The sequence below is a fragment of the Styela clava genome, chromosome 5, assembly GCF_964204865.1.
Source record: "Styela clava chromosome 5, kaStyClav1.hap1.2, whole genome shotgun sequence".
Classification (NCBI taxonomy): Eukaryota; Metazoa; Chordata; class Ascidiacea; order Stolidobranchia; family Styelidae; genus Styela; species Styela clava.
Window position 1 is genome coordinate 8,428,122 of NC_135254.1, and position 27,475 is coordinate 8,455,596.

Genomic DNA, 27,475 nt, shown 5'->3' on the forward strand with positions numbered 1-27,475 from the left:
TGGTGATAATTATGCGCGTAAGGATTGCTGGTCTTCTCGCCGTCGCAGGGTGATGCACGTAATCGCCTGTCGGTGATGGCTTCCCAACAATCTATAGATTCTCTAAGTCCATCTGAAAATAAATACCTTGCTAACTAATCCCACACCCATAATGAACTGGTAACCGGGCGAGAGTCCCTGGTGCGTCATGTATTCAAACCGTCTATTCGGCTTTTTCCCCCCAGGATAATATGTAAATCCTACCCCACCCTTTAACAGCTATACACTGTCGATGGTTTTGCACGAAAGGCCTATTTTAAAGGCCTGTGAGTTTATATTGAGTCAAATCGAATGGGTAACTGACTCCAGTGGAGTCATATGTGTATGCGAGATAAATATTCTTAAACTATATGCGATCTAATAATTGAATATAGTTTGGAATGTTGGAATCTGCTGTATTTATTGGCACACTGTTATAATTACATATGTTATGTATGCATGAAATTGTTCATTGCACAAAATTTCTAGTTGGTTATTTTTTTAATAAAAAAAAAATGAGCGAATTCTTTAAAACGTTTCTTTTCATTTTACTAATATGTGACCTCAACAATGTTATTTCGACAGAATAAAAGTGAATACAGCAATAATGGTATTATTCGTAGATTCATGAAGCCTTATGTTTATGTTACAGCGACTATTATTTTTCAAACTATTAAAAAGTACATTGCATCCCGGACATCATTTGCCTTAGTAACCTACATTTATAGGATCCATGTAGATTAACAAAGAAGGATACGAAGAGTGTTATCATGCGCATCAAAACTGAAAATTGGATATCTGATCACCCGTATGCACTCTCTAATACTGCTATTTACTGTTGCAATTCAGCCGTCCTGTAAACAGTAGTCGATTTACGCAGTGGCAGCAACAATTTTCGGATTCTTAAACATTACATTTATTTTCCATTGGTGCCTCTCTGTAACAGAAAAACTCCCTGCAGCTGGGTAGAATTGTTTGCTTTTACGCGTGTATTGGTAATAAACTTTATATACATTATCATTAGTACATAGCTAGAGAATCAAGAAAGATGTCAAACATTGAGGATTTACAAATTACAAAGTTATCCAACGTCCTCGTGGTTTTTAGGTTTATCGATGTTAACGCTGGCTTGAAAAAACGTTAAGAACTCATCTAAAGCTATTTGGGGGGTTATATGCGTTAGTTCAAAGCAACGTTAATGAATCTCGCTTGTTAATTTGGAGCAGCAGATTCTTTTTAAAAAAATACTTACGTTTGCAATGTACAGTATGAGCACATCCGTGTTGGGAAAGTGGGTTACTACAGAGTTGCAAGTATTAGCCACGAACTCAGCAAAAAGTAACAATTATCTATTGCAGCCCTTTGTTGCTCATTCCATTTCACCATTTTTATTGAAACTTCAGTGACCTCGACAGTGGGCGTGCTCTGTTTCAGTTGAAATATATCTCGATACCTATTTTTCCTCGTCGCGATACCGGGATTAATTTCTAGAAAATCCCGTGATCTCAAGCAAGAAAGATATTCAAATGACTAAATGATTTCGCACAATCAATGTCCAAATCTACTCGAACCTTCAACAAAACACACAATTGTGTGCAATTGTTTCGTTGCAATCATTTTATCTATTTTGTGTTTGGTTTTGGAAAGCGCAACTCTCATATCATGTGCGACACCTAGTCTGTTTCAGTATTTGATATGGAGTAGAGTGGGAAAAGCTGCCTCGCAATCGTAGGTTGTTGCGAAGGGAATGAGCACTTCCAGAACCATCTTTGCAAGATCTAGGAATTTTCCAGAAATCATTACCTGGTGGTAGCCTGATGTGTAATGCCAGACTGAAAGATAAATGGCGTCGATGGAACGACAGTGGCAAAATAAAGTAAAAATCACTTTGTATCGATAGAGGCTACTTGTTGTTTCAGTTTCAAGCTCGGACATCTCTGAACATAGAAAGCTATGGTTGGGAATTGTGATGCTGGCAAACACTTTCACTTGTTCCGTTCGGATCTGACCGCCGTCGGGTGCGGACGTATTGAAGGATGGAATATTTCTAGCTAGAACTTTGATGGCAAATCTACGTCGTACCGGCAATAATATTTAGAATGGAAACATGCAGTGGTGAGATTCAGCCGGTTCGCACCGGTTCTATAGAGGACTTTCACGGGTCACGTGACTTTGTTTACTGAACGGCAAAAAAACAAAAACGTCTATTTGGCTCATGTCAGTTGCAAGTCGGATTATACGTTTCCGTTTAGTTTGGCTGTTGAAAATGATTATTTCGTATTCTTCCGTTGGCTGTACGAATAGTATAGACAACGAAAACGAAATGGATCTTCAGTTATATTCCACTATTTTCGAAAGATCCGGAACGTGGCGCAATGTGGATATATATCATCTATTGGCAGGACTGCTTGGTGTTGAGTCCAGAAATCATCTCGCCTGTGTTTCACTGTTTGCGGACAGCACTTCGTTGATGGTGAGTGATAATGTGCCGTTATCAATTTCTTTAAATATTCATAAGCTTCCTCCTTTCAATGGAAAGCAGATGATAAACTACTGTTATTAGTAGGCGTAGGCCTACTTGCAGACTTGACTTGTGTAAAGAATTAATCATCAATTGTCATAAGGTATTGTTTTCCTAGTTAGCAGGTGATCTATTAGTAAGTGTGAAAAGTTGAATAGATAACTAAAGTTTAACGCCAGTGGTCATGCAAAAATAATCAGAATTCCATTGAATTCTCCATCTAGGAATACGCTCGCCACCGCATCTATGATCACCCTGGTAGTTTCACAGGTTCCAATCCCATGCGGGGATAGTTATGTGCGAGAGGATTGCAGCTTTCCTTCCACTGAGGGTGGTCCACACGACCGCTGGTCGATAACGACATCCCCCACCATCAAGTCCATGCTTCTGAAAACAAATCACTGGCTAACTAATCCCAACCTTTTCCAATTTTTTCCCTCAGCATGGCGTGTTTTTGAACCTTCAAACATCTTCACGCCGGTGTTTATTCTTCCTAAATCAAAAATTCCCCTTGGCATATACATGTATAGTTACACAATGACGACGTTAATTGCTTTTTTGTTCTCGTGGGGAATTTTGAGTTCAATGTGAAAAACATGTTACCATATTATAGTCATCGGCGGCGAAATGCTCAAAATAATAATTTTTGTTGGGCGTTGTAGATGTCAATCAAAGGGATAATTTCCTGTTGGGGCGTTTATGCCACCATTCTCTGCGGGGTGAAATTCAATACGGCTCAATGTGTCGGCCGCGATATTCAATGCTCCGGCAATAAGTTTTACTGTGAAATCGAGAGTTGATATGTATTCAAGCTGACGGGCTTCCCGTTGGATTAATCGCTCTTTCGGACTTTGAATAGCCTGTACCAGGCTTTTGGAGTCGGAGATTAATTGAAATTTCCTGCCTGTCAATTCATGTCGAAAATATTTGATGGATTCAAAAAAAGCGAAAAGTAGCTAAACGAGAATAAGTTTTCTGAGGGCCACGGAGGGCTCTTGAGAACATTCCCAGAGGTTTACATTGATTATGTTCAAACATTTGTAAAACGCCTGATATTCCAATGTCAGAAGCGTCAGTAATTAAAGAAATAGGCGATTGGTGATTTGGGTGAACCAATAACGTAGCATTGGCTAAAGCATATTTAATGTCATCGAAAGCTTTCAAAGATTCATCATTCCATTTGATGCGAGATGGTTTACTAGGCTTCCCAACTGTCATCTCATTTAAAGGTTGTATAATGGTAGCAAAACTCTTTATGAAACGATTATAATAGGTACAAAGACCAATAAAAGATCTCAATTCTTTCAACGTATTCGGTTGAGGATAATACCTCCACCTTATCGGCTAAGGGCTGTATTCCTTCGGGCGTGACATGATGGCCTAAAAATTTAATTTCTGATTTGTGGAAATGGCATTTATCTGGATTTATAGTCAGTCCATATTTGTGTAAGCGTTCTAGAACTCGATCTAGTGTTCTGAAATGCTCGTCTTCTGTTTTGGTTGCAATAAGAATATCGTCGAAAAATACAAATATATTTTCAATGTTCGCTGAAACTTCAGTCATGAAATAATTGAAGGTCGCTGGGGCAGATGCTAATCCGAAACAAAGGGTTCTAAACATGTACATCTTGTTGTTGCAGGAAAAGGCTGTTTTTGGTTGATCCGATTTCAAGATAGGTATATGAATATAAGCTTTCGTGAGATCAAGTGTAGTGAAATGACGACAGCCATGCAATTTATTGACAAAATCGTATAAATGTGGTACGGTATGCTTTTCCTTGATCGTGATTGAATTCAAAAGTCGAAAATCGAGGCACAGCATAATAGCATTTGAACCGTAGTAAGTTTGTAACACGGCTATCATGGTTGGGTGAAATGAATGAAGCAGCAATTGTCGGCATAATAGTTCTAGTGCCTTTATTGTAGTGTTGAGAGCGTGGATTTTTCAATGTAGATGAACTCACATCGAGTAATAAATTGTATTTTGTCATAAATTCAATGCCAATGATGGGAGTTCGTACTTTTGCGATTTGGAATTTAAAATTGTGTGTAAGGCCATCTCCAAAATCAAGGGTTAACAACCGAGTTCCATACCACGGTATCTTCGTACCATTGACGGCATAAAGAGAATGACTAAGTGGTTTCTTTATAAAAGTAGGTATAAAATCAACCGGAATAATTGAAAAGAATGAACCAAAGTCGACAAGAAATCGATTCGATTTATCAACTATGTACATAAGAGAAGTCGTTTGTTGCCATGCTGAGTTTGATGTTGCACAAATTTTATCGGGAGTTCGACAACGTTGACCCAACTTTATTGAAAATTTTGAGGAGCCATTACACATCCTTCACCTTTGCATTTGTAAGCTTTGTCGGCAAAGGTCGCGTGATAGTTGCAAAGATTGGGGTCTGCGTTTTGTTGAGAATTGTCCATTGGCGGCCCATTATTGTGTCGAAAAGGCGGACCGTTGTATTCCGGGGGCGGACCACGATATTGGCGGTCGCGTCTAGGTGGTCCCCTCGAGTCGTTGTATTTCTGAGCTGGTCTGTCTTGGTAATCGTTGCGTCTCTGGTAATCATTTCGTCTGTGCTGACGGTTGTAATTTGGGCGGTATGTTTGCTGTTTTTCCTGTGTCACCTTGTCTAACTGAGTTTTTAGCTGTTTAATTAATCTCTGCCAATAATTCTGAATAAGCTCCTGTCTAAGATCGTGGTGTTGTATTTGAAGCAGTAGCGAGGTCTGATGCGGAATTTGTATCCCAGAATGTTTCTGCCATGTCTACAATCTGAGTCATGGAGCGTTTCATTCAATTTTTTGAAAACAGTCGTCTAACAAAGACTGCCACTGGTTCTGGTACAAGTTGGAAAAAATAAAATCGTAGCAAATGTTCAGGAATCGGGCTTTTTGAATCATGAGAGGCTAGTGAACGGCAAATCAAGTTGTATATTTGTGTAGGCGTCATATTCTTGCATTTAGGGCCTAATGCCTCGATTTGGTCGATGAAATCTAATTCGAAAAGTTGTTTGATAGCGTCAATGAAGTTATCATAATCATCCTTAGTTATTTTAGTGTCTCGGCGTAGCATAAATCCCTCCATTCTAGCATACTGGTCTGATGTAAAACTCCGAATTACATATTTGAGCTTGAAACCAGGGTCGCTGATTCCGAAATATGTGAATGATGCAGTAATATTATCAATCCATTGTCTAACTGCGTGTTCCCAATTAGGCTCGCGTTTGTTCGAGGTCAAAAATTTTATATAGTTGTTAGGCAACATAGGCATCTCACTATTCGAAGAGGCAGAAGAACTGGATGATTGTTGTGTGTTGTTGTGTAGAAGAACTGGATAGTGGTAATGATGTTGAAGAATTTGATGATGGCGGTATTGTAGATGAATTGGATGCTAGTGGTGTCGTAGAAGATTGCGGTGATGGTTGAGTTGTAGAAGATGGCGGCGATGGTTGAGTTGTAGAAGATTGCGGCGATGGTGGATTTGTAAGCTCAGAACTGACATTATCTGGAGTCGCCATTGTAGATTTAGTGGTTTTGCGAACAAGGATTTTAGTAGTTTGTATTGCTATACTTATCTTTTGTGATTTAGCTCTAAAAGGGTTTGAATCAGCGCGTCTGCTTTCGGTAGCTTGCTTTTGTTTAAGGCTGTTCCGACTGTCTGGTACTTGACATACGTAACACTAAAGATTAAACGGCGACGGAACGCGACGAACGCATAAAGTGTGCAACTATCATTACTTTATAAAAATTACATATTAAATTAAAATTACAATAGATAATGTTCATTTAAGTCTTTTGTCCGTGAATACGTCTCGAGAGTAAATATGAAAAGGTATTTACTTGGTAAAGCTGAAGTCTTCATTGCGGAGATCCTGAATTGCCATCGTGAAGTTGATTTTCCACTTGTTGAATTGAATTTTCCAAACGATTTGTGTCTTTACACGGTCGGGATCATCAAAATATAAGGAGAAGCGATGCAAGTCTCAGGGATAATGACTGTTCACCCTAATATTCAAAGTTCGATTCCCACGTTATTTATTGACACGTGTTATGGAATGTGACTCCAATCTGGATTCCCTCAGACGATAGATAATAAGCACACGATGTTGAATGTCGAATTGTTGTTTATTATTATAAAAGATGCACGATCCAAATTCCAAATACAGATAAAATTGTACACACTTAATTCTAATGCAGTAAGATTACGGTCAGATCACAAGTGGAACAAAAAGCACAATATTATAGAGTCATCTCGGCAAAGCGGAAACGATACGTCATCAAATTGGCCGAAACGAGAAAGGCAATACACGGAGCGATGGCATTATCGCTTGTGCGAAAACATAATGTGGCCTATTTTGTGAAATATTACATGCTATTAATATGAAAGTATTAAATACATTATAATCCATAGTTACACAATGCACATTCGCTACACTGCTTATAAATAATGTCATTTTTTAATTTCGCCACTTTGCCCTCTTTCGAGGCTATATTGTTGTCGGATTTTATCAAGCTGTTATTGCTTCTTTGAACAGTTACAAAATTAGTCAAGTCAGTATTTTGAAAAGTAATCGAATAGCTCTCTCGCGGAGCCCTGGGGCTCCGTACGGAGCACTTTGAGAACCTATGCTCTACAGAACCGTCTCACGGAATTTTATGAGATCAGCGAACCGGTTAGCATTACTGGTTACTGTCAATGTTCTGTTTGTAACAGAACCAGTGGAAAAAATGACTATTGTGAAGGAACCGGCTGACAAAAAATTTGAATCCCGACACTGGAAACATGGTATATGGAATGGACACAAAAAAAAGATCTGATTCAATGTAGCCTACTTGATAGGAAAAAGAATGGGATTCATATCGGAGCTCAGTCTACTAAGGGCCGTTATCTACTTATCTGGGAATGTGATATCTTTAGAAGAAAAAGATCGGACAAGGTTTTCACAACTGGATTTTCAAGCGTTAGACAAAAAAGATGTTAGTTCAAGATATCAGATTCAGCCGACATGTTTCATGCTGAAGATTTTGGTTTGATAAAACTGATTAAAAAAGTTAATTTTATAACTAACCATCATTATCGAATACTCAAGATTATAAATTTTTAAATGAAAATTTTCTGAATTCTAACCATTTCCTTAGACAAAAAGCAACGCCCGAAACTAGTTTTTGAGTTTCTACATTTGTTTGTTTACTTTTTAGCTTCGTTATTCAGAATATGAAACAATCTTCACCACTTTTACCCACCTAAATTATATACAACTGTGAAAGTAAGCTTAGCCCGTGAATATTACTTTCTCGTGTTCGAATTTATTTTAGTTTTTAGTTAGATTATCGTGATGTGTTTTTCCACTTGTGTGGGTGAATGGGCACAAACGCTGGATACAACGTTTGCTATAAACCTTTCTCTAGGTTTTGCCCATTTTCACGGTCTATCTGTCGCTATTGTCTGTGTATTGTTTGTTTGTTTTTGTGTGCGTTCTGTGTTGTAGACAAAAGATCGAAATAAAATTGTGTTGTTCTATTATAAGTAACCCCAATATTCTGTATCGAATATGCTTGCTTATATGGCAAGTTATGTTTGTCTATATGGCTAGTTGGCGCTATGGAACACCTTGCATGCTGCAATTTTCGAGAAGTTACTGTCTGGTGAATTAATTTGCTTCGCCTGTAGTTATTTTAGGTCAGTGGTTCTCAACCTGTGGTACGCGTATCACTAGTGGTACGCGGTGGCTTTTCAAGTGGTACGTGAAAAGCTTCGAGTTATTGCTACAACCGACTTTTGGGGTGGCTGAAATATGGCAGAAACGCTTTCGCTTTATCTTATATTACTGAATGTATTCGCTGAATAGTTTATAGCAGTGGTCGGCAACATTTTTCAAGTGACGGACCGGTAAAGCCTGACCAAAATTTTGGCGGACCACATTTATACAAACGGACTAAGAATATGCAATAAATTATACGCATTAGGTAATTTATGTTGACAGTATACCAAAAACGACGGTGATGCTATTTAATGCGATATCTGTATTTGTTTGATGGTCATTAACTGTTCCCATATATATTCGAGATATGGTCGACATTGACACACGTAACCTGTTTCTTACATCCAGCCAACTACGATATTTCGTTTTTGTAGTTATCAATATTGAAAACCAGGCCTCATGTTAATAAGATTTGATGCTTGTATCATTTTGTTGGGGACATCTTTACATCTTTTTCGGACTGATGAGAGACATTCTTATACGGGCTTAGAGAAAACAATTGACCCAGCATTATTGCGACATACTGACATGACAATTGTTAATGAAGTTAGACATGCTGCTCAATAGTGTTGTGCAGTGGTCGGCAAACTTCATGTACTTGCGGGCCAAATATACACATTTCCGGTAGCGCGCGGGCCGCAATATTTACGCGGTCGAACAATCGCTACATGAATTAAACCTCAAATTATGGCGCATTCGCATTGCTGTTCTTCTATTGCTGTGTTGAAAGCCTGTTTCAATGAGATGTGTATGTGGCGTTTTATATATATTATCCAACAATACATTGTTTTTATTTACGTATTATTATCAATGTGAAAGATGATGTTTTTATGGCAACTTGTCGTCCAAATGATGATATGACAAGCGAGTACGAAATTTAATCTGAGTAAGGTAAGCGTAATGCATTTTAGAAAAAGCTGCTCAAGGCCAACAGATGAGCTGTGGCGCAGTCCCGGGGTCCTCGGGATCTAATTTTTGACGACTCGTTTCGTAACGAGTTTAACATTGAAACCCTTAACAACTACATGGCTTACAGGGCATATCGAGTAAACCGGTTTAGGAATGCGTAAGAGAGGAAAATATTTTTTCGTTCAAGCACCTTAGAATGCTCAACCCTCGTCGCCCCGGTTTACTGTTGGATGCTGTTTTTTAGACGTAGGGTTTGTGGTGAGATTGTAGAGGTTTTATTACGACCTTGTTCGTTTTTGTGTCACCTCTCTGCGGACCGGCAGTAACCTTTCCGCGGACCGGCGATGGGCCGCGGGCCGGTGGTTGACGACCACTGGTTTATAACGTTACCAGTTCTTCTCTTTATAGAGCGCTCTTGCCCGCTACTGCCCACCTAAAAAGAAACGAGACGGGCATATTTTCGCCCGTTTTACGTGTTACGTCCACAATGCATTTGCATTGAGATTATATATCAGCAACGAAGGGAGCGTTCGGACTTCGGGGGGGGGGGGGGGGGGGGCGTGTCGAGATACCCTGCTAGATACAGCATAAGGATGTTACTATTATTACCCGATGTATGTGTTGGTTGATCGGCATAATCTTGACTTTAGAGGCCAAATAATTTGAAGATTAGGCTAGGCAGTCCCGGATAGCGGCTAGCGCCGACCAGAGTGTATTTGTCCCGAGTTTTGCGATAATTCAGTGGTGGTGATGATTAGAGCCTTTCAGCTCCTACGGTAGACGACGCAAATTCTCTCGTGATTTTGCATGCAAGTATTACGCTGTTACTGCATATAAATAATACGTTGAAACTTTGCACGAAGCTCTAAAAATGAATGTAGTGCCAAATAAAATACAACCATAGAGCGTTTTTTGTGCCTTTGTTTCCCGCCACAAAAGCGGTTTTGTCGGTGGTACGCGGGTAAAAAACACAAACGTGGTACGCGGTCAGTAAAAAGGTTGAGAACCACTGTTTTAGGTGGTATATCTAACGACCGACTTGTAGGTTTATGTGGTAATTATATGTACGGTACTTGTAGTCTTAATAAAATGTTTATTACTGTAATTCTCACAGTGGTCAAGGTATTAGTTCTAAATAGCTCGGGCGAATTTTTCCGCTTACAACCCCAAGCCATTGCTTGAAGACTCAACGTCAGTAGTTGAGTGAAAACAATTTCATATTACTATATATGATATGCATCAGTCTATATTTGTTTTCCTGCCTGGTATTGCAGTAGCTATCGGTAGAGGCAATTTGATTATTTAATGCAGGCTACCTTACGTTATTATACGCTGCCTTGATTGGTTTGATAAATATTAGTTAATATGTTATTGTGAGACGTAATAACTAACTCAGGCTACCTTACGTTATTATACGCTGCCTTGATTGGTTTGATAAATATTAGTTAATATGTTATTGTGAGACGTAATAACTATATTTATGTTCGTTTCTGATTAATATTATTATAGACCAACTGATACAACTTTTTACCAATATTACTATTTGTATGTTTATACTTGTTTTGTGATTATTTCAGTAAACGCACACACGTACATTTCGGTAATCGAAAATCCTTGAAATCATAAACACCCAAGAAATAAACATCTAGAGCTGACAATATGCACGTCATTTTGGTAGTTAAGGATCATGTTGTTATTTAAATAAATCTTCAAAATACGCAAATCTCGGAAACACAAAAGTACACTGAATAGTTCAAGGTATAGCCTCGTCACGCAGCAGCGGATTGCTCATTTTACGCAAAATAATAACCTATTCTTTGGCCAATGGTGGTAAACTAGCGAAAGGATAACCAAACTATTGTTTATTGCAAATCATGCACACGTTACATTCGTTACGAAATTTGGTCGCGTTATTGTTGCGAATAAGGTTGTTTTTACTCGAAGTTAGACAACTTGATGATTATCGTTTACATATATTTATGCGTCGATCTCTATTAATTTATATCTAAAATCTTCCGTTGGTATTGTTTTCAAGAATCTGTCACCTTTCATATACAATAATAAATCTTCAATTTTGTAGATATAAATTTATAATACATTTAATATTTATCGAAAAAAGCAGGCATGTGCTTTGAGATATAAGCTTACTTATAAGCCTATAATCCTACTTAAAGTTAATTTTATAATCAGTTATATTATTTTTTTACGTAGGTGCAATTCGGTTTTTGTACGATATTATCACCTAAGCAATCATGAACTTTTTGAACTTGAAATTAAAACAGTTTTATCTGCAAACGTTTTCTTTATTTATACACTCAAGCATCAAGTCATCCGAAGGACAATTTATTTTCATATTACGAAGTTATTTATTTTCATCAATGTGCGATATTCTATCATCAGGCAAGTATCATTTGCATACAAGTACTGTTCTTTGTTTTCGAATGCGGTTATTATTTGATGTTTGTTATTCGCTGACGTCTTTGCAGGAGTTGTAGCAATAACACGCGCACTTATCTTTCGTCCGATACTGCGTAAAATATAAATAGATCGTTATTCTAACAAAATAAATCGACCAAAAATGTTAATGTTTATCTTTTGTTTGTTATATATGACCTTTTTAGTTTCAATTTGGAATGAACGTCATTGGCGAAACACGAACAAATATTATTCGCATAATTTACGATAACGTCATTATTGACACATCGACGTTAACAAACTCAGATTAATTATCAATAGTTGTATGCAAGTTATACTCAATTGGGCATCCAACATGGCACATAAAATTAACTCGGCCGAAACGTTAACAAAATTAGATTTTTCAGAATCAATTGTAAAAGGTTTTCAGGTTAATCTGGACAAAGTTTTTTGGTTCAATCATTCGAAGCGTTGATAGTGTCAGGCAAAAACTGAAAGACTTGTAGCTGCAGTAAAATTCCGTACAATTGCCTTAAGAAAATTATTGTTCATACTATAACATACTGCATTTTTGAATGTCCATATCATGAACAATTATTTACTATAGGATGCAGACATAGCGGATATAGATCAGAGAGTTAATGTATGCCTGGTTTTCTGTAAATTCGATCATATTTTGGCAAGCGGTGCGAAGTCGATATTCTTTGTAGTTGTGACAAGGTTATTGATGAACAAATTGTCCCAGCCGTTCAATTCGAAATAACATTGTCATTTCATCCAAAACGCTATGGTTTTTAAATAGAAACAGGGAGAATGATATAAAATTTAAATTTGGCTATTTCTGCTGCAATGCGCTACGTGCCGTACTTCATATCTACTCAACATTGGAAACCGTCAACGCTAATATTCAGCCCTATCTAAACTTTTAAAAATCTTTGTCAAAATTACCAATTTCGCACTACAATTTAAATTTTGTTTTAACCATTACAACAGGTCATTTAATCTTAGAATTCCATGCGTATGTACGTCTTTCTAATGATAAATGGGCAAAGGAGAAAGTTCACGTTTGAAGCCTTGAATTAGTCTTACTGCCTATCTCTATATTAGCTAAGAAAATAAATACGGGCAGCGTTGCCAAGAGATTCAGTTCAATCAATCGCTTGTGGAAGTGACATTCAATGAAATGGCTGTGAACGCTTGAATCTGGAATTTTGGAATAGGTTGAATTATCCTCATTCACTACTCGAATAGAAAATCAGATAATACTGCATAAACAAATCATTATTTCGTTTTATCTTACATTTACAATATAAAAAAGGTTAATGTAATATTTATGCCGAGTTTGCGCACGGCGAATAATATGAGATCGGGGAAAACACTTTGTATTGAATTAAAAATTGAGGAATGGAATATTACACAGTAATCTGGAATACAAATGCAATCGTTACGACGTTGGGAATTCATTCACAGTTCATCGAATGTCATCAATTGACCTGATTTACTTCCATGCCTACGTTCTCGTCAGGTGGCAGCAATTAAAAATCTGGCATGCTTCAAATAAGTTAGTCCAATTTAAATTTTATTCGAAAGTTTGATACTTAATTTTTGAAAATTAATAAGTAACTATAAGTATGTTATAAATATGGAATCGGAACCATTCAAGTCTAAGATTATATAGTCGTTCACATGACATGTTGGTATATAATAAATTAGGCATTGCACCATGCTGATCTCATTGCACCATGTTTGGCTGAATTCTTCAATTGTTCACTTTTGTTTGGAATCTTCCCTGCATGTCTCAAAATTGCCCGAGTGATCCCTCTTTTCAAATCTGGCAATAAAAAATGTATGTCAAATTACAGACCAATTTCAATTCTTTCATCAATAAGTAAAATATTTGAGCGTTTGATTCATAAGCGACTCAATGCTTTTTTTACGAAACATGATGTAATAAATAAATCACAGTTTGGCTTCCAAAATAATCTATCTACATCACATGCTATCTTAGACACAATATCATATATCTACGATAAACTAGAGAGGAAGGAGTTTGTCAGTGCAACATTCCTAGATCTAAGGAAGGCCTTCGATACCGTAAATCATAACATCCTGATTTACAAGTTGAGACATTTCGGTATCAGGGGTACAGCAAACAAACTCATTTCTAGTTATTTAAGTAATAGATCACAATATGTTCAAGTTGGGTCATGTCGTTCCTCTCCCTTACCAGTGACTCACGGAGTTCCTCAAGGTAGTTGCTTGGGTCCTCTTCTATTTCTAGTCTATGTAAATGACATAACTTGTTGTTCCTCCTTCTTTACCAAATTGTTTGCTGATGATACCAATCTTCTCGACAGCGACAAATCTTGTGCAGTTCTTCAGTTGAGAGTAAATTCTGAAATTGCGAAAGTATCAAATTGGATGCGGTCTAATAAACTAACACTGAACATTGGCAAATCAAAAACTATGTTAATATCTCCACACCAGTGCAAATCTAAAAATGAAACAGTAATACAAATTGATGACAAAGAACTTGAAAATGTCCATTCTTATAAATATCTTGGCATATATTTAGATAGTAAAATGAATTGGGATGTTCACTTATCCAAATTATCCGTTAAATTATCTAAATCGGTTGGAATACTTTACAAGCTTAGACGATTTACATCACCAACAACACTAAGGATGGTGTACTACTCCTTATTCCAGAGCCATATCCAATACGGCATAATTGCTTGGGGTTCAGCTGTTAAAACATTATTACATCGCATTGAAATTATGCAGAACCGAGCAATCCGTGCAATATCTGCCGCTAGTTATTTTTCACGACTCAGTCCTATTTATTATAACCTTCAAATTATTAAATTGGCAGACATTTACAAAATAGAAGTTTTGAAATTGATGCACCAACACCACTGCAAAAAACTCCCTCCTGCGTTCACAAACTATTTTTCAAAACAAAGCAATGTTCACTCATATGGAACACGGTCCTCTATTAGCAGTTCTTATTATGTAAATCGTTTTAGCACCAAACTCACCCAAAACTCAATCAAGTTTGTTGGTGTTAAATTGTGGAATAATCTCCCCAATAGCATTAGGACCAGTACCTATAACTTGTATAAACATGCACTGAAGAGCCTATACCTAGATGCTTATAAGCCCAGTTGCAATTAGTCTAGAAATATTATATTTGTATACCGGTATGTACTGTACGGTACCTATCCCTGTGGTGCTGCTTTTCCCATCCATGTTCGTCAAGTTGTGTGCTCGCTGTGTACTGTTCTTGTTTTAATATTTTCCGCCCAACCTATATGCCACGAATACTGCAGAACCCATAATTATTCTGCACTACTCTAATAGCCACTAACAATCGCTTTCAACATAAAAATCCGTTAAATACGGTATTGATCCTCGCAGCCAGAAGCCCGTTGCTGGGCACGCCATATTGGTTTACTGTGTATGCTTAGTCAGCATTATTTCGCAATTCTTTGTTGTCATTGAGGCATATCCTTCTTACAGATGTCGCTGTTAAGTCATATAATACGATGTGATCATTGTAGTATCTCGGTGTTTATTTCGATTTTATTTTGTTCTTACTCTGTATGATCGAGTTTAATTAGGTAAATATCTAATACTCCATAGTTATTATGACATCCTGTATTTTATTTTTCAAACTTTGTTGTTCCTTTTTGTGATTGAGGCTAATTAAGTGAATGTTTAGGTAACTTTTCGTGGTCATTGTGGCATTCTTTTTGTTGTCCCTTTTATATATATGATTGTGTCGAATTTAGTGACTATTTAATATTGAGTTGTTCGGTTGCTATATTTGCTGCTTCAATGCAGCTACAAGGTGTCGCTGACTGGATGACTCTTTGAGTCTTTCGCGATCCCTCGTCTATTGCAACAAGCCGATATCTGTCTTCGTAATTTGTTATATGTCTTTTTTTATTTTTTCATATCGTATATTGGTTTTGCATGACGAAAATAAAATCTGAATCTGAATCTGAATCAATCTATTTGTTCCAATCTGTTTTTGAATTATTACATTATTGTTCATATTGTTTTTGTATTTACTAATTTATGAATTAAAGTATTTATTTATCAAGACTAGTCAAATATATTAATCTGCAATACTAAGTTAAGGGCTGAGATTACGCTATGTTTCACGCAGAGCAGTATTCCAAGATGGCGCGCGTTTTGCCAGGGTCGTGTAAAGAATGGCTGGCTACCTTGCTGGGCACAAGTTTGTTGGCAATGTACACTGTTAAAACAGTTTCTCTTTCCAAAATTGAAACAAATTTTTACGCATATTGATGCAACAAAATATGCCACAGTCTAAGTTTCATTACAGGGCTTTCATTATTCTTCTGAATGTGAATATTGATCCCAACTAAATTATTAAAATCCTCAAGAAACAATTTTTCTAAATAATGTGAAACTTATTTTTTTGATTGGAAATTGAAGAGGCCATAGTAACCAGAGATTGACGATCTATGTGAATAAAAACAACTTTAAATCTGTAATTCAATTAAATATTATTTTATTTAAAAGTTCCGTAGTTATTAAGGCATGGGTTTAAAAGCTAATTGGTAGTGAAATAAAAAACGAGAATATCGGTCAGAGACCGAAGACTTATCGATCGAAAGTTAGGGGATCCCCAAAACAGCGCTCTTACTTCATAGTGACACCTTGTGTCCAATTACTAATTAATTAATAACTCGCTAATTATACGACATAATTCATCCAAAAATCAATAGGCTTTTGGTCCGACATATGATGAATTCACATGCGAAATCTGGAGCAGATTCAATCTTGCTTTCGTGAGATATCGCGTTCATCCAACAGACAAACAGACAGACAAATACCTATCAACATACTTACCGATTAAAATCGATAAGTAATCACACATAGTAATAAAATATTGCGCAGTGTAATGTTCATAGGATTACGACCCGGTAAGATATATTTAATTCTGGAAAAGCTTAAGTTAACTATATACTGTAGTAACATTACGGCTATCCGACTTGTTACCGATTGTATCTGGCGAATTCGGATAATTGCCACGTTATAATTCGTGACAGATAACGACTATAACACACAATTTTGAAAGCTGTTATATAAATGATTCATGCAATATGTTTATAGTAAATAAATAATAAATGCTGATATATCCGAAACATTATCACGTTTTCTTTGGAATTTAAATGTCGCGATAGATCGAAATGATTCACTCTTCATCAGTTAATGTCGCCGAACGTTAAATTTACGCAAAATATTGCATTGAGAATAACAACAAACTTATTTAGCCAAAATATAAGTATTGAAAATTATATTGGTACACACACTTCTGGAGCGCCCAATTGTTGTTCTATTCAATATTCATCTTATGATTTCAACCTGCTAAAGGTATAATATTCTTTTTCGAGAATTACCTTTAAGTCACAACAAAGGCTGGTCGATAATCTTAAAGGATTTTAAAACAGTTCATCAAATAAATAACGCCACCATTAAATTTTTATTCGTCATGTTTTTAACAGGAAGGCAGGAAATTGAGATATCTGTTATCTAGATTTAACATAAATATTTTGAACATGAAATTCAATCGCCAAATACCGAAACTGACAAGTTGAAGTAAACAAAATCGCCCACGAGCAAAATGAAAGTGTTTGAAACAAGGCTTCAATCTCATTTTCTAATCACCAAGTCACTGGGAAAAAATATCTAGAGTGGTAAACGATCAATGAAGACTATAAAACTATATATGAATTGGTTGTTAGAACTGGAACGACGATATATATTGGGCGAGACTCATAAAGACACCACTGTCAGAAAAAACAACGAGTCGTGGCCAAATTTACTTGGTCAATGCTGTTGAAATCACGCAACAGTTAACGTTGATTCTTTAGGATTTTTTAAATTCATCAATAAGGATTTTAGATACCTAGAAGTACATTTTGCATCATATATTTGAACGTAAAACACATAAAAGTGTTTTTTTTTCGATTTCCTTTTTCTCATCAAAAATTATAAATAAGCGTTCAAGATGATTAGAATATCAATCTATTGCGATAATATTATATTGAGATAGATGGATTGTAATATTAATACTTTTTGGATGTTTATGCAAGTTTGATTAAATCAAATTCACGAGGCTGTAAACCTTGGAGCAAAAGAGTTACAGGCGACAACCGCCACTTAAAAGTTGTTTGCGAATATGCTGGTGCTTTGAGCCTCGTTTCAAGTTGAGAGTTATAAATTACATGGCTGTAGCATTTTTACCTTTTGTGAAATTTGAAAGAAATTTGGTTTTGATTGACTGTGCTGATCGGTGCATTTATATGAAATACCAATATTATTCTGCTTACAAATTGTTATGTACTAATTTAGGTAAATGTTATAAAAGTATATACCGGTTTTATATGAAAGTCTCATTGGTTTGTATTATATTGAACACCAAAATCATGAATATGTTTCAAATAAAGTTTATGGATAAATTACTCGATATAGAGTTGTCAGGTTGAAGCAAATACAGAAAATAAAATAAACTGATATACAAATGACTTTTGGTTTGATATAGTCACTGGATATTAAATCGAAGGTATGGAAATCATGAGAAGAAAACTGATGAACCTGGGGAAAATACACAATTCGTTACAAAACAAAACGTTCTTAAATTTCTCAATATCATTATACAACAGAGCCTGTTTGAAGGCAACGAATTTGCTAAAAAGATAGACACTCGAGCAATACGTAATAAAAAGTGTTTCACTTTAATAAAAATAAAACAGCAATATTTTGAATAAAATACAGGGTCCTATTGGAGTAGTTTTGGTACTATAGTCTCTTAACGTCTTCTTTCATCTCTAAGCAATAAAAATTTAAAATCGAATAGCACATGAGTTGTGTTTATTCACAACTACAACAATGTTGCAAAACGATGCATAAGTACATATGTTTTGCAATTAGGAATCATTTGGAAAATTATGCTGTGACAAAACTGCTTCTTTAAGTAACTACTACTGGACTACTGTTTTACATTTATAGCGAATAATGATCAATTATTCTGATGGGAGGATATCTTTTTATGCTTTTTTTAAGCCATTTTGAATTTTACAAATTCTAGCAAACTGAGACTTGACATTCGCAATTTATAATTTCGACGATGCAGCAAAATGGCGGATGTCTGCAAGAAAAATTAGTGTATTACTGCGCCTGGAGAGCCTTAGGCAACGATTTCTCTTCGATGTACTTGTTCTGAATGACGGCTCACCTTCCTTGCACGAGCTATTATTAATATTGTTTCGGTTTGAATAATAGAACTATAGGTTATGCTATTCCACAACGGAAGCTAAAACCCTTGTACTATAAAACAAACGATTGCAATTAATGAGACATAAATCTTCACAATAATGCTCAAGTACAATTGTCTCATTTATGCCTTAAAAATATAGTTTATGTTACTGATTTATTTCTCCGAATACTGATTTTTCTGCGGATTTGCACAAAACAACTATCTAAATTATTTAACAAACATAACAACTAGATTGCGTCAAGGTATTTAAGTGTTGGAATGCTCTCAACGATAAAACATCTAATATCTGCCATTAGTTTTGCTTTTCAATATACGATGCGGCAAAAATGCAAAAGATATGCCAAAAGATATTCATATTGGTCGTATCAATCCTCTTGCTGCGCAGTTCACTATAGTCATAAGTTTAAATTCGTCTTTGCCGCTTGATAAAAATATATGACTTAATAACTATTAAATAATTTGACTCCAATTATATACCTGCGTGAAAAAATTGTCAAAATGTAACAACACAGTAGTTACGCAATTAAGCTTTTATTTAACGTTAAATTTATAACTAGTGAACACTTGGACTTGTGACTATTAAAGAGTATTGTCTCGGTAGTGGCCCATACAATATGTTTTATTCTTAAAAATTTGTATCTGCGCAATCCACAATATATATATCTAATATTTGCCCGAAAAATTAGGATTAACTCGAAGATAACACGTTACTAAGTTTCTAAACCTGACAATATGAACTTGCAGATAACATCTAATCCAAACAATCGTGGTAGTTTTTGGTTTGCAGGAGTTAGAATTGGTTGACGGTAAATATGCGAACCACGTGTAATTTCTATAACGCATTTTTCATGTGATGAGTGAGGCCAAGACAATTCATTTTTTATTAAGAATAGAAACGGACTTTGAGACAAAGTAACCATAAAGCAGTGATTTTTAATTTTTTTTACCTGAGCGTGATCCCGATAAGACATGGCTTGAGGAACCCCTTTGTTCAATGCAATAGTTAAATTGGATGAATTGTAATAACTATAAAAATATATAAAGGCTTACCTAATATTGGCAAAACAAAATGAACCTTTGACCTGCAGCACGTTTGATATTAGCAAACCTAATAAGTTCATATTTAAACAATATTATCAATATAGTGTATCGGATCTGTCATAAAACTTGTGGAACCAATTGAATATACTGGCATAACCCTAGAGTGGTCCGAAACCCCGTTTAAAACCACTCTCATGCAGTGAACAAAGTCAACTTCAACTGAGAAACCAATTCACCGGCAAATGATATACGAATAACTTTCTACAGCTGGTAGTGAATCAAGTTACTTGCTAGTTATGAGAGCAAGAAGTTTGCATGGGATTTATCTAGTCGAATCTAGACTTTTTCATATTGGGTCGAGTGCTTCTGAATATTTGGGAGTTGAAAGTTTAAAAATATATCCCTCCGCTGGTGATGGAAAATATTTTTCGTCATCATTTGATTTTTCTGAAGGTAAACCAATTCAGCAATAGCGTTTACACAAATTTCTTCATGTTAAATATAAGGTTATCAAATATTGTGAACAAAATTTATAAATATTCATAGAACGCATATTCTTAAAAGTAGTTTTCTCTTTCATTTACGAAAGGAACAATCCACAATCATTTTTTTTGTACAAAAAAATTCCAAAACAAATAATGAATTGTGTGATCAACGGATTGAAACGTAAATAGAATGATACGTATATTCAGTTTCTTTCGATTTAACCAAAAACTTCAAAAGAGGTGAATTGTTTCTAATAGTTGAAATAGCAGAACTTGTCATTAAACGAAATAGGGATAGATTTTAACTGATTTGGGCATGCCCGTGCGAATCCGCATCTCGAATTGGCTAGAGGGGCAATAGGATGTAATCAAAAGGAAAACCAATATATTCCTCCAATTATTAAAAAAATGATTGTTTGCGCTTGAACATCTGTTTTAGTATGATTACACCCAAAACTTTCAGAATATGTCTCAAATACGAAGCGTCCTAGACTCATGAAAAATATATAAACAGAATTTGAAGTGTAAACAAAATTTTGTAATTTGCCACATTGTCATAAATTATTATTATTTTTTTTTTTAAATTAGGGGGGAGGGGTCACCCTGTATAAAGTTGCACCCTGGGTTTAGAGAATTAATTAAAAATTTAAAATAAAATATAAAGTAATTGCGAATAAACCGTATCCAGAGGTTAGAGAAGTTTATTCAAGAAGACTGATCAATAATTTGCTATAGTGTGCCTTTACGTTCAGACAAATAAGTTAAGTCATGTAAGAAATTCAATCACGCTTGGTAAAACTGAGTACGTTAGTATGTTTAAGGTTCAACTCGGATTACAGCGATTTACTATAATAAAGCCGAATGAAAAAGTTTTATGCACAATTGTTTATATCTGAACAGAGATTACTTGATGAATATTTCACAATTTCTTTCTAAAACCCTCTGTTTATATGGAAAATATGTTCCGACTATTTAGCAAACAAAGATTATTTATTTATACATTTTTTTTAAAGCTCGTTGCGCTGCATTTGACAAGTAATTATATGGATGACAAGTATCATACGTTGAATCGATGATAGAAACAAAAGGCCAGGAAACTTATCGCTATTCATTTGATATCAATATGACACTGTTTTGAACAAATTAAAAATATGAGCACATTAGCCTAAATATAGACATAAGAATGCCATGCCATTGTACACAAAATTACAATTTGCACAGCAAACATAAATAAAATAAGTTTAAGTATTCATTATAGGCTTTCTAGCAGTTGCAGGCACAACATTTTTAGTTATTAGCTGTTAGAGCATTGTGACGTCATAGGCATATATAATAGATTGGACTCATGTATAGGTTTTGCACGCATCAGATTGAACTAAATTAAAAATGCGTTTCGCGCACCGCACACCATGCCGAAGTTGGCACTCCTCCGCGGGTCGCACAATTGTCTCTTGTGGGTCGCATTTGGCCCGCGGGCCGCAGGTCGCACACCCGTACTTCAGGGAATCAAGTTTTACCCACAGTACAAACAGGCATTTATAGGTTTACGCGTAATCAGTGCCAAAGCAAAGATTTAATACGGAGTTTTTTCGTTTGATAATTGTCCTAGTCATTGATTTTGACTCGCACAATCCCAAAAATCTGGTGATAGTTCACAGCTCAACAGATTCGACCACATTTCCTCATCGTTAAAGTCTGAAATACAGAAATGCAAACATTATGTTGGATATATCAATTCACATTTTTTACCACCCTAAAGTTGTTACAAATTCATCAATTCAGTCTTATTTTTTTTTTATATTTTTTATTATATTATTAAAATATTATTATATTTTTTATTATTATCATGTTAAGCAGCATACTCTGGTGCAACAGGAAATCAGCATTATATTATCACCTGAAAACTAATTTTTAGTCTATCCATTTCACATTAATGAGTAATGACCAAAGAAGCCATTTTAAGATAAAATTGGTTGTCAAATAATTTGTATTGTAATGGGCCAAAAAATTAATTTGAAACCGAAATCAGTGAGGTTTTAAAACTCTCAAATTTCAAAACTTTCTTTTACCCACCGACGAATATTCAGTTGGACAATTATGGTAACGGTTTTTGTCGTATCTAATTAGCCTCAAAGATTCAAAAATTCAGGCAAATGACACCGTTATCATATATTAATGTTTATTTTTTTCAGAACAAAGCTAATTTTGGGCTGTTCTATCGCAAGATTTGCAATTTTGATTATTGCAACTAAACTAAATCTCCTCAAAACACATAATTACAACTAAGTAATTTGATTCAAAACTATTATTTGGAAACACATCTCTAAACTGAAAAATAAAACACAAAACCACGAAAACGATGCAATGCGAAGAAATCTGTCCGAGCGAAAGAAGTGTCTGAGCGACTGCATTATTGACTTATTGCTGATTTTTCATTGTTACAGACTCAAACAGGGAAATCGATGCTCGGGGAAACATCCATATCGATGGAGAGGCATTTAATGATGCTTTGGTCAATTAAAGAAACTTTCTAGATACGAATTACAGTTAATGCTTTGTAGTTTGTGCCATCTACTTTTCTAGGTGAAGTTTATTTCACTCACCTTCGCATTCAATATTCTCGTCCTTTTGCCCATTCTTTTGGCGTCGTCGAATCTTCTTTATATGAAATATATTTAAATATTTTAAAGTTTAAGTATAAATATCAACAGACGTGCAGAAAAATAATTAACAATAACACAAAATTCTCTAAAGACGTACGTAACGTTGCGCGTTTGTACGATGAAACGGTCGGATAAATACTTTAGCAGCATAAATTTACCGTAGTATTGTCTCGCTTAGTGAAAAATTACATAAAATAATTTTGCTCAACAAAAATTACGGAATCAGCTATACAATCTAAATAGACGTCAATGGGAATATCGTAGTTTAAAGTTCATTTTTTACACTACCTATTGCGAGTAATTCAACGGCCGGATTTGGGGCTGTGACCAAGTAAGCGAGATATTTAGTTAATTAGTGGTACTTTCGAACATTGTAATATTTGATGGTGATATTCTCGTCTACATGATCTACAATAAAATCTTAAGCGATCTTGCACTAAAAACCGCCATTTTAACATTATTTTCAATATATCTATCATCTATCCTGCGTAGTATTTTCAAACTGAGAAATGTGTATTTTTTCAAGATACAGAGAACAATTTCATTTCGTAATGACACTCTGTAATTTTGTCCATTTTTAATTTCACTTTGAATTTGCTGGATGCAAGCACACTTGTGAGATCATAATCGTTCTTATTCTAACCTTTGCTCTTTGGTTTTGGAACCACACTTGCACATTTCTCGGTGTCAGTCCAGTTTCTTTCGCTAATTTTTCGCGGACCTGTAACGAAGTAAATATATTTAATAATACAGCTGTTTGACACGTTTAAACAGGTTTCAAAATTCCAAGCTCAGTATACTGGTGAATTTTAATTCCGTTACACGTTTGCTTTTCAGCCTTTCAAGTTTTAATTAAATTGTGCAAAGTTACACAACAGAATGCTGACACTGTATGTTGTGTTATTAGATACAATATTGTTTCTATCGCAGATTAAAATTAAATCAATCAAGATCTAAGATACTTTACCTTTCTACTTGGCTTTTCTGAAATGTCAAACCATGAGCTGAATTTTTTTCTCTGTTCTCTCGTAAGAACAGTTCTCGGCTTTTTAAAATATCTCGGATCGAAGAATCCCATGACAGGTAATTTTTGACATTGATTCACACATGAATTCCACATTGAATTATAAGTAGAACATGTTCCAGTGCGTGGATAATCAGCTGAAGACAAACTTTAGCCAAATCAGTATTGTTGCATGTAAAACCAATGACGTATGATAACAATACAATATTTTTATTCAGCTTAATTTTTGTCACCTCCGCTTTTCGGTATACATTTTTGCAAATCAATTTTTGAAAAATTTTGACATTTGAATATTTGACGCACTAATTGTTTTGCAATCATAGGTTTTAAAATAGCTAGCAATAATATTTCATAATGTTATCACCCTGAAGAACCCTGCCGTATTCAATCCAGTTACTTTAAATCCTGGGGTCAAATTAAGAATATATCAAATTGAAAATTACCTTTTTCACTTGATGATTGTCGGTAAAAGTGTTGTGGGACAGGCATTGTGTCATTCAAATATTCGAAGGAGAACAAATCAGTATTACCAGCGTTGTCGGCAGTTGCTAAACACAAAAAATGCCTTAAAAGGAGTGCCTGTAATAATATTTTATGATTATTGAGCAGACATGGGCAAAGTACGGCCCGCGGGCCAAATCCGGCCCGTTGGGTGATTCAATCTGGCCAGCCTGATGCAGCCACAACCAAACTGAAACCAAATTTTGATGTTTTAGCTCAAAATAGCACAAAAAATTTGTTGAGATTGCGCTTAAATTCAGTTTTAGCACTAGGCATATCGTTTACCATTTTTGCTTTTGTAACTCATAAAATACCTCTTTACGTCACACTCACGTGGCCCGCCAGTCAAAGAGGGCAAAATTTTTGGCCACTGATCCAAAAACCTTGCCCACTCCTGATATATGGTCATCCCACTTACAAGATTCTTCTGAATTGGAGTCCGATAACCTTAGATCTGCAATGTCATAACAAAGCTTACAACATATTTTCCGCGCACCTTCTTCTTGGAGTAAATAAAAACGATCACCTCTCTGAAATTTACCACATGTACTTGAATAAATGTTTTATTTGATATGATGCAAAATTTAAAGTCATTATCTTTTTAATTTACTCAAAACCCAACAAATCTTACCTAATATAATGCACATTAGTTATATTAAATTGTCTCATAGCCGCAACTACTAAAATTTGAATTTCTACGATTTGTTTTCTTTTGACACCTACGTTATTAATGCAAAGCCAGTCGAGAACCTGGTTTGACCTACTACTCTGTTGGTCTAATGTGCAAATACAGAGCTAATAGTTCTTTAATATTTAAATATATCACCCATGAAGTATTACCACGTTTCAGAATCAATGTATGTCGAATACATTTCTGTTTAACTCATTTTTAAGATAACCATGTAAATGGTTCCATGGCAGAAGCCCACAATCTACACAATGAATTTTTTTAATTATTCTTACATGAAGGAGACAGTTGCAATACTCGCAAACAAAGCATGTCACATGATAAACATATGTTTCAACCCGAATAATTAATTCTTCTTTGCTTATCTCTTTGAAGCATCTGCGACAGTGTTTGAGCCTGAAAAGCACGTGGATAAAAAAAAAATAATAGATGTTAGATTGTTAGTGTAAATTGTCGTCCTCGAATACACATTTGTACACAAGTTATTGCAGGTTTCTAATTAGTTTATTTATTCCCAAACTCAAAAGGCTATGTCTATGACAGGCTTATATCAATTTCGATGTAATTCACCAAATAAATTATGAAATTTAAGCAAAATGCCGTTCGTTTCAACAGAATTTAGAGCTAGAATTTGTTTCAAAATTTATTTTTAATTTATTATTTATTTTGGGTGAGATATTGCTATTGGCTTGGATTTTAATTTTATCTGTCAATGTTTACTAATGTTTTGGCCCGCTATATGCAACGAACATGATTAAAAAAAATTGATAACTTCATATAAAACAAGTATTTTATCATCATAAGCAATGTTTTAATTAAAAAAAATCTGTAATTGTATTACATTATCTAAGTTTGTTGAACAAAAATTGGAAACATTTGGGATTTTGCTACTGATATGAAAAAAAATGTAATCAAGATTCACGATTGCTCTTTGTACTACTGACGGGCTAACCGAACATAATACTGTGCCACGATGAGAGATAAATACCCCAACTTTCCCTAATGAGTTCATTTCAGTTACTCTAGATCTAGGATGATTTTAAATATTACATAAACAAATTAAAAGAACGGATTTGAAAATTATTGAAAAAAATGATGATAAATAAAAAATATGGTATTGAGTAATATGACTTGAAAAACCTACCTTTCATAGCAATTTTTGCAGAATAATTTAGAATTTTTCGAAAAACAAGAGATTGTAAGTAACTTCCGACAACTGTTGCATATGACACAATCTGAGAATAGAAGATGCGTTGGTTATTGGCCAATCATCTTTTTACACTTTCAATGGGCACCGAATTTCATTAGTTTGTTGGACATGAAAAGACAATAGTGAAAAATTGACAATGCTCAAACATTTCATGTTGTATCAGTGATAAATCCGAGGTGCATAACGTTATCATGATGTATTTATTACCTTGTTTAATCTATAGCCGAGGCACGCTTCGTTTGTAAATCATCTCAATAGCAGTATCTAATTTTAATTTCGTAATATCTCCCAGTTAATTATAAAGCCAATTTTGCACTTTTTAGCAAAGTAGTTACACTTGCTATGAATTTGTTTACAATAAAAATCTCTTACTTTCATGCCAGGATTTGTCATCTACATATTTGTAATATTTATCAACAATATGGTCACAGCACCAGGCACAAGACAATGGTGAATCTAAAAAAATTATTCAAAATAATGACATGAGGTTATTTCTATCACTGAATGTAATGAGCAACTTTTTTTTATCTTTTTCATCCTTCTGATTTACATTAATTTAAATCCTAAACTTCTGTTTAAATACCTGTTTTTTCCGTATCAGAGTTCATCATTTTGTCATTTCTATTACAACGATTAACTATTTATTAATATATTCTTTTTACACTTAATTAATATAGTAGAAAATGAACATGCAAAATTAAATATAAAATATAAACTGTAAGTGCATGCCAGCATTTTCAACAAAACTTGATCTGTGAACAGACCACAATTCTAATCCCAGATGTTATTTCACCATTTTAAAATCTTGTTGCTTCAAGAATTCCGACATGATATTTCCAAATTTTCAAGCTTTGCATGTGTGTGTTTGTTTAGATGTGAACACGTAATAAAAATAAAAGCGAAGGGTAGATGT

General features: G+C 35.0%; 1 protein-coding gene and 1 long non-coding RNA gene across 2 annotated transcripts; both read right to left on the minus strand.

Annotated features, from left to right (window-relative positions):
- Positions 1 to 13,362: 13,362 nt before the first annotated feature.
- Positions 13,363 to 15,646, minus strand: LOC144422890 (uncharacterized). The gene is made up of 3 exons (XR_013475424.1): positions 14,857 to 15,646; positions 13,866 to 14,033; positions 13,363 to 13,469 (listed from the first exon to the last, which is right to left on the minus strand). It is a non-coding gene; the product is annotated as an uncharacterized LOC144422890 (long non-coding RNA).
- Positions 15,647 to 23,722: 8,076 nt separating this feature from the next.
- On the minus strand, positions 23,723 to 27,217 carry LOC120345085 (LIM homeobox transcription factor 1-beta.1-like). Its single transcript, XM_078112727.1, has 8 exons — positions 27,146 to 27,217; positions 26,935 to 27,018; positions 26,497 to 26,587; positions 25,628 to 25,748; positions 25,083 to 25,194; positions 24,607 to 24,711; positions 24,107 to 24,300; positions 23,723 to 23,860 (listed from the first exon to the last, which is right to left on the minus strand). The coding sequence occupies exons 1-8, from the start codon at positions 27,171 to 27,173 to the stop codon at positions 23,723 to 23,725; spliced, it is 873 nt and encodes a 290-aa protein (XP_077968853.1). The 5' UTR covers positions 27,174 to 27,217.
- Positions 27,218 to 27,475: the final 258 nt, after the last annotated feature.

Coding starts and splice junctions, on each gene's coding strand:
- LOC120345085 (XM_078112727.1), bottom strand. CDS start 27,173: ATGATGAACTCTGATACGGAAAAAACAG. Junction 25,749..26,496: donor TGCAAAAATTGCTATGAAAG/GTAGGTTTTTCA, acceptor CGTGCTTTTCAG/GCTCAAACACTGTCGCAGAT. Junction 25,195..25,627: donor ATTGCAACTGTCTCCTTCAT/GTAAGAATAATT, acceptor GGTAAATTTCAG/AGAGGTGATCGTTTTTATTT.